This window comes from Kogia breviceps, chromosome 10 (assembly GCF_026419965.1).
Source record: "Kogia breviceps isolate mKogBre1 chromosome 10, mKogBre1 haplotype 1, whole genome shotgun sequence".
NCBI classification, from domain to species: domain Eukaryota; kingdom Metazoa; phylum Chordata; class Mammalia; order Artiodactyla; family Physeteridae; genus Kogia; species Kogia breviceps.
In genome coordinates, this window is record NC_081319.1 from 75433956 (window position 1) to 75448282 (window position 14327).

At 53.6% G+C, this 14327-nt stretch overlaps 1 protein-coding gene across 1 annotated transcript; it reads left to right on the forward strand.

The window, feature by feature from the left end:
• The first annotated feature begins 249 nt into the window (after positions 1-249).
• Positions 250-7934, forward strand: CIMIP3 (ciliary microtubule inner protein 3). The gene is made up of 4 exons (XM_067043210.1): positions 250-328; positions 610-695; positions 6834-7173; positions 7882-7934. The coding sequence occupies exons 1-4, from the start codon at positions 250-252 to the stop codon at positions 7932-7934; spliced, it is 558 nt and encodes a 185-aa protein (XP_066899311.1).
• Positions 7935-14327: the final 6393 nt, after the last annotated feature.

Here is a 14327-nt window from a genome sequence, read left to right on the forward strand (position 1 = left end):
CGTCTACCCACCTGCCCACATCCATCCACGCTCCCGCTCCTTTGTCATCCATGGGTTCATGTGTCCATCCATCCATCCACCCATCCTTCATCTCTGTACTTTAGAAGGCAGATAGAAAGAGAGGAAGAAAGGGAATGGAGAATTGGCTGGGTACATGTATTCCCCGCCAGTGATTTCTCGTGAAATCACGAGAAACATGAGGGTGCCTGGAGGAATATTAGGACTGCTGGAGGCGCCTGAATAACTAGGATGCTTTCCTCCTCTCTCCACTCACCCCACTACCCACAGCTCAAAGGTCCTGGGAATTGTGGGAAGAAGGAAGTGCAGAGTGAGTCAGTATCAAGGTTGTAAGACCCATCCAGACCTTGAAACTTCAGCCCTCAGCCCTGCCCCTGAATCTCCTTAGGAAGATAGAAGGAATTGTGTTGTCAAAGAGGTGTCACAATGCCCCCAGCCCCATATAATTCTCCCTACCCTGGCATCCCAGTACCTTCCCAAGAGTCCCTGAAAACCTCTGGAGCCCCTGGCCACCAGAAGTTCCATCTCATCGCCAAGGAAGGCCCTGGTCAAGGATGTCCCAGGTAGGATGACATCACAGTGTTGGATCAGGGCAGCCCAAGGTCACAAGAAGTTTGAGTGGCCGAAAGGAGCATGAAGGCCCCAGCCAGGCCCACCTGTGCGGCTGGGAGCTGAAGGCCTCTTACAAAAGGCTTAGGTGCCAGTGACACTGCCTGACTCTTGTTCCCCAACTGTGGAGCTGTCATTGTCTCCCGGGAGGAGGGCGAGGCAGGCAGGAAGTGGGCCACCATCAATTCCTCTGGTTCCTGCCCCTTCACTTCCCCGAGAGGCTTCCTGGACTGTTAGTTTGCACGGCCCCACCTCCTAGGCAAACTTGTGACAAGTAATAATGCTGGCAAACGTTTACTGAGTGCTGAAGAGGTCTATGTACCTTGCCGCGAATATCTCATTAACTCATGGTAACCCTATGAGATAGATTCTCTTGTTATTCCCACTTCATAGACGGGAAAACAGGCACAGCGTATTATAAATTACCAGGGGGAATTCCCTGGTGGTCCAGTGGTTAAGACTCCATGCTTCCACTGCAGTGGGCACGGGTTCGATCCCTGGTTGGGGAACTAAGATCCTGCACGCTGTGTGGTGTGGCCAAAAAAAAAAAAAAAAATTTGCGGAAGAGCAGGTACCCAGTGGGTGGTGGAGCTGGAATTTAAATTCCAGGCCGTCCTGCTACATGGCCTCCTGAGGGAGCTGAGGCCCCTGCTAGGCCTTCCCATTGACTCCCTTCAAAGTCCCCCTTGTCCCCACTGCAGGCAAATATGTGCTCATAAAGGTTCAGGGGAGTGTGTCGACACCTCCGTGTAGGAGCTGGACGAGGCTGATGATAATTATCATTTGCTTTTACAGCTCCCGCGATTCATCACCCCCAGCACCACAAGCTGGTGCAGTAGATAGCCTTATTAGCCCCATTTTGCAGATGAGGCAAGTAAAGCTCAAAGAGGTTCAGCGACTTGCCCAAGGATGCCTGACCTGTAAGGGCAGAGTCCGGTCCTGAGCTCAGCCTTCAAATGTCAAAGGCCAGGCACAGGGCTTCCCTGGTGGCGCAGTGGTTGAGAGTCCGCCTGCCGATGCAGGAGACGCGGGTTCGTGCCCTGGTCCGGGAGGGTCCCACGTGCCGCGGAGCGGCTGCGCCCGTGAGCCATGGCCGCTGCGCCTGCGCGTCCGGAGCCTGTGCTCTGCAGCGGGAGAGGCCGCAGCGGTGAGAGGCCCGCATACCGCAAAAAAAAAAAAAAAAAAAAAAAAAAAAAGGCCAGGCACATTTCCAGTACCAGGTGCCCTGGGAACCTTCACCAGCTGCCTAACCCAATGCTGTTTGCACTTTCACAGGGCACAGGCCTTCCGTGAAAAAGCGAGGTGTTCATGGTGGAGTGTCAGGCATGGGCTAGGCCAGCAGATGGGCAGGGGGCCTGAAGTATTTGGGAGGACAGACATATCACAATGAGGTCTTCTTGCCCTACTCAGAAAGTGGCACCCTTGAGTCTCTCTCTTCCCCATTCTACATCCTGGTATAAGGGAAAAACATAAACATGGTATATCTAAAAGGCCTTAGTGGAAGTCATGGGTTGCGGGGTCAGATTCCTTCTTTTGGCTCTAACTCAAAACCCAACTGAAACAGGGTAGTGAGATTCAAAAGGGAGGGAAGGGGCTGATGGGACCCTCTCCTTGCCCTTTTAAGTTTCATTGCCCCACCCCCCCATCCCCCATAGCACAGGAGGAATGGGAGGCTTAAGGCTGAAGGAAGCAGATAGGGGCTGGGGATCTTCCTTCAACCTCTAAACCAGTTTTCTCAACCTTGGTACTCACTATTGACCTTGTGAGCCTATCATTCCTTGCGGGGGCGGGGATGTGTGGCTGTGTGCTGACCTGTGCAGTGCGGGATGTTTAGCAGCGTCCTGGCCTCTAGACACCAGTAGCACCCCCCCAGTAGTGACCACCAAAAATGTCTCCCAAATGTCCCCTGGGAGGGGGGAATACACCCAGTTGGGAACCACTTCTCTAAAGTCACACACACACACACACACACACACACACACACACACACACACACACACACACACGCTGTGCATAGCTCCTGAGAGGGGAGGAGATGGTTAAATGAAATCAGATGTTAACCTGGAAAATATGCAGTCGGGCCCCACCCTCCCTCCAGAGCTGGCCGGATGGGGTGTTCTCAGCCCTCTGAGCTTAGTCGCCTGGAGCCTGGCTGGGCCCCCAGAAGGGGCAGGGCAAGGCTGGGACTGCCTGGGGCTCCTCCCCCTCCCCCTCCCCTCCCCTCCCCCTCCCCCTCCCCTCCCCTCCCCTCCCCTCTCCCTCCCCTCCCCTCCCCCTCCCCTCCCCCCCTCTTCCCCCCATCCACCTCCTCTTCCACTCCCCCCTCCTCCTCCTTTCTCTCTTCCTCCTCCCTCTCCCTTTCCTTGGGGCTGTCCCTCTGCCCCGGTTTCTGTGTGGGTCTCATCCCTCGATGTCCTGGGGGTCCTGGGTCCCCCTAACCAGGGCCCTAAGTGTAGGGGCAGCAGCAGCAGCTAGGGCATAACTGATGGGAGACCCACGGCCTGGGCTGGGGTGGAGAGGGAGGGGAAGATTCAAATCCTGGTTCTTGCACTAACTGGTCACTAGTCGTGCGACTTCTTCAAGGTTCTTACACGCCACTCACTAACCGTGTGAACTTAGGCACAGTTTAGATTCCTCTGAGCCTCAGTTTCTGCATTTGAAAGATGGGAGTAACATCTCAAAATGGCTCTTCAGGGTTTTTGCAGAGCTGAGTGGTTAGCACTTGATAGATTCTCAACCCTGTTAGCAAAGAGCGTTGCCCTTCCCGCTGTAGGAAGATTCCCCCTGACCCCTCTTCTGAAAGCACATGCCTCTGTCACCCCTCACACCAGCTCCTGAGCCTGAGGTGCAGGGTCCAGGTGGCCAAGACTGCTGGGGAGCAAGGGCTGGTAGGGGGTGGGGCCTCTGCAATTCCTTCACCTCTATGGCCACAGGATGAGCCTTCCCGTGGTGTCAGGAGGACCAGAACCTCAGAATCATGCTTTTTCTTGGGGCGGGGGGGGCTGTGTCAGATCCTTGTTGCTGCGTGCGGGCTTTCTCTAGTTGTGGCAAGCAGGAGCTACTCTTCGTTCTGGTGCACGGGGTTCTCAATGCGGTGGCTTCTCTTGTTTCAGAGCATGGGCTCTAGGCGCGCGGGCTTCAGTAGTTGAAGCGTGCAGGCTCAGTAGTTGTTGCGCTGGGGCTTAGTTGCTCCGCAGCATGTGGGATCTTCCTGGATCAGGGCTCGAACCCGTATCCCCTGCATTGGCAGGTGGATTCTTAACCTCTGCACCACCAGGGAAGTCCCCAGAATCATGCTTAACATGGAAAAAACCCAAGCCACTTCTGTGGCCCAGGTAAGGAAAATTCTGCAGGGCCAGGCCGTCAGCCTCAACACTGAGGATAAAGAAATTGTCATGGACTCTATAGCAGTGATTCTCATTGCCCTCAGAAGGCACTGGCAATGCGAGAGACATTCTTGGCTGTCACAGTTGGAAGGGGGGGCTACTGGCATCTAGTGGGCAGAGGCCAGAGCTGATGCTAAACATCCTTCATTGAAGGACAGCCCCACAGCAAAGATTTACCCAGCCCAAAGTGTCAATGGTGCCGAGACCTAGGAACCCTGCTCCCCAGGGCTTCATATTTGTGTTCATATGTGTAATGTCTTTGTTACTTCCACATCCAGAGGCTGGTTTACAAGAGGAGCTCAGGAATAGTTTTGCATGAAAGGATGGAGCCACTGATGTCACATCCTCAGCTGCACTAAGAGATAATTCATAGAATAAACCTTACACTCACAGTGTGTCATCCTGTCTGTGCAGGGTCCACAGACCCAGAACCGAAATCCAGCATTCAAAACCCCAGAGTGTCCCTGCCAAACTGAGGCACTGGGCTGCCCTCTCTCACCAGGGAACCTGAGGGCTGGGGAGGGGCCGCCTTGACTGCTTGCCTGCTGCCCAGCACCCCTGGCAAGGGCTCAGCAAGGTGACAGAATGAGGACAGAAATGAATCGGCAGGCCCTGCCCCACAGTGCGGTGGATACGGCAGTACACGCTGCGGAGTACAGGGTGTGGTCCCTGGGCTCAGCCAGGCCTGGGTTCCCACTGCAGCCTGGCTCCTTACCAGCCACGTGACCCTAAACATGGGAATAACCTCCTTACTGCAGTTTTCTCAGTTACAAATGGGGCTAATAATGTACCTTACTTAAAGGGTTAATGTGAGGATTCACAGAGAAAATCCACTTAAAGAGTTTGGCGCAGTGCTCATAAATGGTGGTGAAAAACAACGATCGTTGATTATCACTGTCATACCTCATTTCCGGTGCTTGCCCCTCTGCTTGTAATCCTGCGTCCCAAGGCTGAGTCTGGACACGTCTGGGAAGGCTGCTGATGGCTCGTGCACCCCTCCCTCTCTCCAGCTTTTCTCTGTGCCAGCACTGGGTTAAGGCCCAGGGACACAGGTGAATAGGATGTGGTCCTGACCACTGGGAGCAGTTTACGGGCTGTTGGGACATTAGCAAGAGCCCGGAAGGACCACAATTTGGGATTAAGATGAGGCAAGCACAGCACCTAGGGCGCAAAATATTGTAAGGAAGCACTCACCATGCCCTTGCACGAGTCTGAGTGTGAGTACCTCCTTAAAATGTACACCCTTGGGCTTCCCCGGTGGCGCAGTGGTTGAGAGTCTACCTGCCGATGCAAGGGACACGGGTTCATCCCCCGGTCCGGGAGGATCCCGCATGCCGCGGAGCGGCTGGGCCCGTGAACCATGGCCGCTGAGCCTGTTCATCGGAGCCTGTGCTTCACAATGGGAGCAGCCACAACAGTGAGAGGCCCGCGTACAGCAAAAAAAAAAAAAAAAAAGTACACCCTTGTGTCACCCTAGTTCCAGCCCAGCAAAGGACCACATCCCAAGAGGAGGTCCTGAAGGCACAGAGGAGGGTGAGATGGGGGCAGAGACTGCAACATCTGAGGCTTCCTGGAGGAGGTGTCATGAGGGCTACTGGCTTGGAAGGATAGGGAGAATTTTTTTTTTTTTTTTTCCATACCCAATCAACCAAGAGTGGTTAAGAAGAGCAGGCATTGTTGGGTAGGAGACACACTCTGTAACAATGAGAGGTGTTCTAAAATAGAATGGGCTGGCTGGCTGGAAGGCCAGCAACCCCTTATTGGAATCCAATTCTGTTGAACCAATAGTTATTGAGTGCTCACTCAATGCCTTGGTCTGGAGTATGAGAAGGAATAGAATTTTAGAGGCTGCTATATTAAGGGTAGGGGTAAGAAAACACTGTTTTTTAAGGGGCTCAGGGCTGAACAGGAAAGAGTTTCCCTGATGGGTGAGAGTGTGTGACCAGGAAGTCACAGGCAGACCGTGTGGCTAGAATACAGGATTGAGGGAGCCCTATCCTTACAGGTCTTGCCTTCCAGGCTGGGGGCTTTGGCTTTTATTTTCTGGGCAGCAGAGAGCAAAAGATGCTTTGAGGACAAGCCATACATTCTGGCCATTAATATAGAAAGATTAATTCGGTGTGAATGTGAAGCGCAGGATGAAAAGGCAAGAGATGAGGAAGCAGAAGGTTTGGTAGAAAGCTGGAGTAACCCTGTGGGAGAGGGGATGGATGCCTGATGGAGCGGTGGCAGAGGACAGGGAGAGGAGGATGTGGGGGACATTGATGGACAGACTGGATGCATGGGAAAGGAGTTCCCTGGTGGCCTAGTGGTTGGTTCAATCCCTGGAATAACTCCCAGGTTCCCAGCCTCTGAGCTGGCCTATGTCTTTAAGAAGGAAACTGGGCTTCCCTGGTGGTGCAGTGGTTGAGAATCCGCCTGCCGATGCAGGGGATACGGGTTCGTGCCCCGGTCCGGGAAGATCCCACATGCCGCGGAGCGGCTTGGCCCGTGAGCCATGGCCGCTGAGCCTGTGCGTCCGGAGCCTGCTCTCCGCAACGGGAGAGGCCACAACAGTGAGAGGCCCGCGTACCGCAAAAAAAAAAAAAAGAAAAAAAAAAAAGAAGAAGCAAACTGAGGTCTGTAGAAGCAGGGTCAGGTCAGTGGACCTTGAAGGCCTTTCCCTGCCTGGAGGTGTCTGGCTGCAGGACCAGCAGAGCCCCAGGGAGGCTCTGTGGGCTTCTGACCAGTGCCCCTGTCCCCTCTCTCCTGCCTCTGGCCCTCGCGGTCCAAGTCCCGGTGTCCGATGCGCCAGCTCTCCCCTTCTTTCCTTCCTCCCAGGACTCACAGAAACCCTCAGTACTCAGCCATGGGCCGAAGACACCATCAGGCAAAAAGGTGAAGGCTCCACGCTGTGCCCTGTCCCGGTCGTGGAAGCAGAGCCATAAGCAGACTCTGGAGGCAGCCTATGTGCCAGTGGTGGTGGACCCCAGGGGGCAGAGCCCGGACAAGTTCAGTCTCAGTTTCTACACCTCCCAGTACTCCAACACCCTGAACCCCTTCTACACCTTGCAGAAGCCTACCTGCGGCTACCTGTACCGCCGGGACACCGACCACACCCGCAAGCGCTTAGACATGCCTCCTGCCAACATGGTCTCATGGTGCTCGAAGGCCTGTGCCAGTCAGAAGCCCCCGACCCTGCACCCTCACCCCCATGATCCCAGGTCCCAGAGGGGAAGGGCTGCTCCCTCCTGGAGGAGCAGAAAGTGGCTGGGCTAGGATGGCTGTGCCCCGCCCGCTGTCAACAATGGCTAAGGGAGTCTCACTTCTCAGCAGCAATTAAAGTTTGTCCTTCCTTTCCCTGGCATCTGAATGGGTGGCCGTGGGTGGGTAGACTGAGGCCACAGGGGTGTCGTAAGCAACATTATGTCCAGAGGTGCCTGAAGACTTGGAAAGACTTGATTCTCATCACCTCACCCCAAGAGTAACCCCAACTCCCCTCCAGAGCCTGAGTCCCAAAGCAAAGTCCATACTGGCCACGCCCTCCCAGTGGCCCAGGCTTGGCAAGCCATCCAACAACAAGAAAGAGATACATCAACTGACTGTGACCTGGGGTTGGAGCAGCCACTGGAGAATGGGGTAGTCCTGTAGGGAGCGAACCTGGTCTCCAGGGGACCTCCTCTCCAGCCCTAGTTTTACATAAAACTGCCTCTTCTGCCTTGTAATTTGTTGGCAAGGGATGGATTTCCCATCTCAAGTCTCACCTCTGGTCCAGCAGAACTGACGCTGAGGTTAGTTAGGCTCATGGGCCATGGTTCATGGAGAAGGGGGATGAAGGCAGAGGGCACTTGACTCATGGCCTGACTGAGTTCTGGTCACTGCCACCCAGGCCTGGATCCAATGGCCTGCTGGCACCAGCTCAGACCGGCCTGTGACAGCTGACTGTGGACATCTCCCAACTCCTCAACCAGTGACTTCCTGCTGGTAGCTTGAAATCAGCCATGGTGGAAGTACTTACACCACGGAAACCAGCAAACACCTATAAACTGGGGTTTCTTTTTTTCCAGAGAGCCAGTGGTTAAATTCACCACTGAGTGAATCCGATTGGTTTCATTTCTAGGAATCACATCTTATTCTAGGTAGAGTGGTGTATTCAGTAGAGCATCCTTCTAGAGCACAAGAGGCTGGGGCTGGTGTGGGATGAAGGGACAGGATGCTGAGGACCCAGACCAGCAGCCAGTGCTTGGCCAGGCTTCCCTGGATACCCTTCTCTAAAAAGAAGATGGTGGGCTTCCCTGGTGGCGCAGTGATTGAGAGTCCGCCTGCCGATGCAGGGGACACCGGTTCGTGCCCCGGTCCGGGAAGATCCCACATGCCGCGGAGCGGCTGGGCCCGTGAGTCATGGCCGCTGAGCCTGCGCGTCCGGAGCCTGTGCTCCGCAGCGGGAGAGGCCACAACAGTGAGAGGCCCGCATGCCGCAAAATAAATAAATAAATAAATAAATAAATAAAAATAAAAAGAAGATGGTAAGTGGAGAGAAAGGACGAGAGGGCCTCCTAAATATCACTTAACAGCGAATAATCCAGTTTCTTCTGTGTGTTTGAGGTAGGCTGCCTTTCAAGGTAGAAGCTTTCCTCGAATACCTGGTGATCCTAGGCTGGAAGCAGGCCATTCGGCATCTGTACCAAGTCTCTCCTGCCTGGTTGTCATTCAAGGAACCAGTGTGAGAAGGAGCTTGCGGGGTGGGGTGGGGTCCTCACTTTTCATAAGCAGACTTTCCCTTAACGTCCTGGTTTCCAGAGTGGCTCTTCTCTCTTCCTGAGCTGGACCTAGAGGCTAGGGCCTCTCCAGTTCAAATCTCCAGAATAATCTTCCACCAGGGTCAGGAGATAGACGTCTGGAGATGTCAGTTCCGCTGCCTTGAGGAGGGCATCCGGGAAGCCAGTCGCTCCTGACACAAGCTTCCCACCCGTCCTCCTATTTCCACCCCACCTGTCCTGCACCCCAGCCCCCAGGGCATCTTCTGCGCCCACCTTGCGGAGCCCGCAGAGGCCTGAGGGCGCTTTTGAAAGGAGGCAGAGATAACATTCAAGTTTTCAGTCTATATACAACCAAAAGTTATACCTCCTATCAATCATCCAGCAGACACTGGGTGAACACCTAGTACGGGCTGGGTCCTTGGGCTACAAACATGAACAAGAATCACCTCTGCGCTCCCAGACCCGACAGCCTCGCTGGGCGGGGTCGGGGGCGGGGCCAGCATCTTCACTCCCCCAGCTGACGCCTCCTCCTCTCTCCTGGAGAAGGTCGCCGCCTTGAGGTTCACCTTGGTAGAGCAGCCTCCATGGACGCTTCCCGGAAACCTTCAGAGAAGTCGGCCCGGGTCCCAGGTCGGTCTGGGCGGGGTAGTCCCAGGTGGCCAAGAACCTGTGCTCAGGGCTCTGTTGTGTTTCTGTGGAGGTGGGTAGTGGGCAGACGGGCAGCCTTGGAGGGGGTCAGTCAGGCCTGGGATTGCCACCCCTCCCATCCCTTCTGGGCACGGCTTCCACCTCTGTGCCCCCGCCCCACCTCTTCCCTCTCCTTGACATCATTCAGCCCGGTGGATCCTCTGACTCTGGTATGGCATCTGTCCCGGGAAGGAGTCCTGCGGACAGAGCAGCCAGGGGAGGCCACAGACCTCTCTCACGGGGCCACAGCATGAGCTGTCCTCTCCACCCCTCTGTCCCCCTCTTGTGTATTCACCTCTTCCTGGATGCCTCGCTGTGGATCCCAATCCTCCATGTCTTTGGGGGAAGGATGGAGAGCAGGACTGCTAAAGCCACCGAGCTCTGGGATTGGGAAGCTGTGGGATTCCATTCTCATCCTGGGCTGGAGTCCAGAATGGCGCCCCACGACCAATGGGAGTGAGCTCCCTGTTGATGGGATTGCTCAGGCAGAGGGGCCACAGGGGAAGGTGCTGGACTGAGGGCCTTACAGGGTCCTCTAGCTCCATTCAGACTTTCCCCAGAGATTTATTTATTATTATTATTATTATTATTATTATTATTATTATTATTATTATTATTTTTGTGTGTGGTACGCGGGCCTCTCACTGTTGTGGCCTCTCCCGTTGCGGAGCACAGGCTCCGGACGCACAGGCTCAGCGGCCATGGCACACGGGCTTGGTTGCTCCGCGGCATGTGGGATCTTCCCAGACCAGGGCGCAAGCCCGTGTCTCCTGCATCGGCAGGCGGATTCTCAACCACTGCGCCACCAGGGAAGCCCCCCCAGAGATTTAAAAACTTAGGCTAAAAGCAAGATGATGAGGTGGAAAAACTTTGGTACCACCACTTAAAATGTTCGTGAACCTCAGAATGTGATTTTTCTGCCTCTAATTTCTCTTGTCTCCCATGGAAATAACAACATCCACCCCACAGGGCTGTCATGAGCTTATTCATCGAGCTTAGCATTGTGTCTTACACCTAATAGCTCCATCCTACGTTAGCTCTCTTTAATCCTTTCTTTAATCATGCGTACATTCATTCATTCAGTAATGTTTTATTGAGCTCAAGCCCCTGTCAGTCAAATGTTATCTCAAAAAGGTAACTGGGGGGCTTCCCTCGTGGCACAGTGGTTGAGAGTCCGCCTGCCAATGCAGGGGACACGGGTTCGTGCCCCGGTCCGGGAAGATCCCACATGCCGCGGAGCGGCTGGGCCCATGAGCTATGGCTGCGGAGCCTGCATGTCCGGAGCCTGCGCTCCGCAACGGGAGAGGCCACAGCGGTGAGAGGCCCGCGTACTGCAAAAAAAAAAGGTAACTGGGGAGAATTTAATGAGGGGACTATTCACAGAGAAGCGGGCACAGTTAAGGGACTGGTGGTATGCCCAGAGGGTGGCAACAGAGGGAGGCCCTTCTTACCCCTAAGCCTGAGGGGTAGAGGGGGAGGGGGTTTATCACAGGAGCTTGGAGAGGGTTCTGGCAGGAGCTGTAGCTGAAGGTCAAAGAAGACAAACTGTGACCCAGCAGGGAGGGAGGAAAACAGATACCCAGCTTCTGTCTCTTTCCATCCTCCAGTCTCCTTCCAGTGCTTCTCAATGGATGAATCCAGACTGAAGCCAGAGGGCTGGGGAACCCAGGTGACCCAGTCCACGGGGTTCAGCCTCCTGGGGCTCAGCGCAGACCCAAAAAGGTGGAGAAGGAGTGGGGAGGGGCAAACCGAATAACCAGCACACGACCATGTGGAATCCGTGGTACTAGGCGCTGGGAGGTTTTGAGAAATGAGTAAGACAGTAGTCTCTACCCGGGGAACTAGCTGGATTCCTGAGGGCAGGCAGGCAACAAACAGCTGCTTATAATTCCAGAAAGAAATGAGTGTTGTGTCTATGTTATCGTAGAAGTGTGACTGTCATAGACCCTAAGGTGACGTCCAGTGATTTCCACCTCCTGTTGTTCCTGCCTTTGTACAATCCCCTCCCTCTGTGACTTGCTTCTACTCCACAGAATATGGCAAAGGTGATGGGTGTCACTCCCTTGATTAGGTTCCATTATATAAAATTCCATTTTAGCAGATTAGAGGGAGATTGCCCTCGCTGGCTTGACAAAATAAGCATCTGTGTTGAGGAGCCCCTGTAACAAGGAAATGTGGGCAGCTTCTAGAAACTTTAGGCAGCCTCTAGGACCCGAGAGTGCCCTCCAGACAGTATCTGGCAGGAAGCCAGGGCCCTCAGTCCTAGAGCCACAGGGAATGAATTCCACCAATGACCTGAATGAGGTGGGAGTGGATTCTTCCCCAGTCAAGCCTTCAGATGAAAACATAGCCCAGACAACACCTTGATTCCAGCCTTGTGAGATCCTGGACAGAGGACCCCATTGAGCCAGGCTTGGACTCCTGGTCCTCAGAAACTATGAGGTAATAAATGTACATATTTGGAAGCTGCTGACTTTGTGGTAATTTGTTATGTGACATAGAAAAAACTAACATAACACGTAAGCAAGATGTTAGTCTGCTGAGGCAGGAAAGATGAATTCTGCAGAGATTCAGAAGGTCCCACAGAGGAGCTGCCTTTTGTGCTCACACATAAAGAATGAGGAGGATGTAAATAGGGAGAGACGGCAAGATGAGCGGCCATCTCCTCCTTGATCTATTTGTTTCAAACCCTGGGCCTGAGAGGACTCTTCAAGGACACAGATTCCAGCCTGTGCCCCAAGCAAGTTCAGTGGAGGCGCCCTCCTGCCCCCAAGCCCCCCCCCTCAAAAAAAAACATGTTCTGGAAAACTTGATCAAAGTAGGCAGACCCAAGCCCTCCCCTCCCCCTGCAATGCACCATAAATTGACCACTTTAGGTAGAAGAGAAGTAAAACAGTCCCATTTGATTCTTTTTTCAAAAATAACTATCCTCTGGTTATGTGAGCAGCATACGTTCATTATGAACCATTCTTAAAAATACAGATTTTTTTTTTTTTAAAAGCAAAGATTAAAAAATTACTGGTGAGACTTCCCTGGTGGTCCAGTGGGTTAGACCCCACGCTCCCAATGCAAGGGGTCCGGGTTCAGTCCCTTGTCCGGGGAACTAGATCCTATATGCGTGCCGCCGCAACTAAGAGTCCACATGCCGCAATGAAGATTCTGCGTGCTGCAACTAAGATGTGGAGCAGCCTAAATAAATAAATAAATTTTAAAAAAGAAATCTTTAATAAAAAATCAGAAATCACTGGTGATCCCATGACTCGGAGATGAGCCTGTTAACATTTTGGTGGTTTCCTTCTCATCATAGGTGTCATGTACACAACAAGTGACAGCGACAACAGTATTAATGTCACTCTTGTCTCAGTCTTTCTCTCTCTGGTCTTCTAAGGAGCATTCTTAGCTCTGGGCCCTTTAGATGAACTTTCTCAGGATAATGGGCAAAAAGAGTTGTAAAACTGGAAAGGAGGCCACCTAGTGGTTTCTATGATGGAAAGGAAGAGAACTGCTCCTGGGGGAAAACCAGGCCTGAGAAGGCAGACCCTGCCCAGAGCACACAGCCCCCACCCGCACCTCCATTTATACCTGGCAGATGCCACATAAGACAGGGCCAGAGAAGCAGCCCTCCCAGCCTCCTCTAGTTCTCAGGGAGCTTTGTCTCCTTCCATTTGGAGCACCTTTTGGTCAAAGAGGGAGATCCCTCTCCAGGTGTCCAGGGTTCTGCTTCCAGTGGTTCCTCTGTGCCCTGAGCTGTTGGAAGGGGGTGTCCACTTGAGGAAGAGCTGCTGGGGCTGAGGAGTATCTAGGCACACGGACCCCATCACTCCGGGCTCCCCCCCCTGCCCAGCCAGTGGTCACAGCTCGTGGATACAGAGGACTGAGAGCCCTGATGGCTGGAAGGCTGTGACTGCCCTTCCTCTACAGAGCTGGGCCATCTCTCTGAGCTGACCTTCTCCAGGCCCTGGCCCTCCTTCTGTCCAGTCCTCAGGAAATGCTCCTAAGATCAAGAGCCTGATACTCTTCTCACAAAATTGCATAAAAACCACCATCTTCCTGGTGCCTCCACCCCCAAATTGCCTCTGAGGGTTCTAATTTGCTTTTTATTTAAATATAGATGGGGTGGTCCACACAGCAGAGGAGGGAGGGAAACAGGGAAGGGTCAGGACAGAGCGAGTGCTGGCTCTGAGCTTTCCCAGTAGCACAGCTTAAGTGCACTTAAATGTTGGCTCCAGAAAAGAACAAGCTTTAAATTCTATGGCCGGAGAGCATCCCACTAGGCGTCAGAGAAAGGTATTGCTGCATAGATGGGCCCCTAGGCTTGGCCTGGGAGCTTTCTAGGACCAGCAGGTAGGAGCACATCCATGCAACTGTGTGCCTGCACTCACACACACACACACACACACACACACACACACACACACATACCCAGGCCGATAGGCACACACTCAATATCCCCTATCCCCATGCCCCTGGGTGGTGATGGTATCAGGTTTAGGGTCAGATGGAGGGCTGAATTCAAGTGTCCCAGGATGGGAAAGATGCAACCTCCAGGAATATGAGAGTGTAGTCAGAACAGGATCTCTGTGTGTGTGTGTGTGTGTGTGTGTGTGTGTGTGTGTGGCTATGGATATTTGTGCAGTTTTATGTAGGAGGGGGTTCCCTTTGGCTGCTTAGGACTCATCTTGGAAGCCCACAAACTCTGCATCACCCAGATACTCTCATATGTTAGCCACGCGTGGTGTGATTGAACCCCTCGGTTGTGACAGCCAAGTGCAGTGCACAGCCTGGATAACTATACACAGCAGCCCTATCAAGGGCCCAAAGTTGGCCCAGCTCTGGAAGAAAAACCAGCTCTTTCTCATAGGTACCTCAGTGCCGTGTCTGAGGGCAG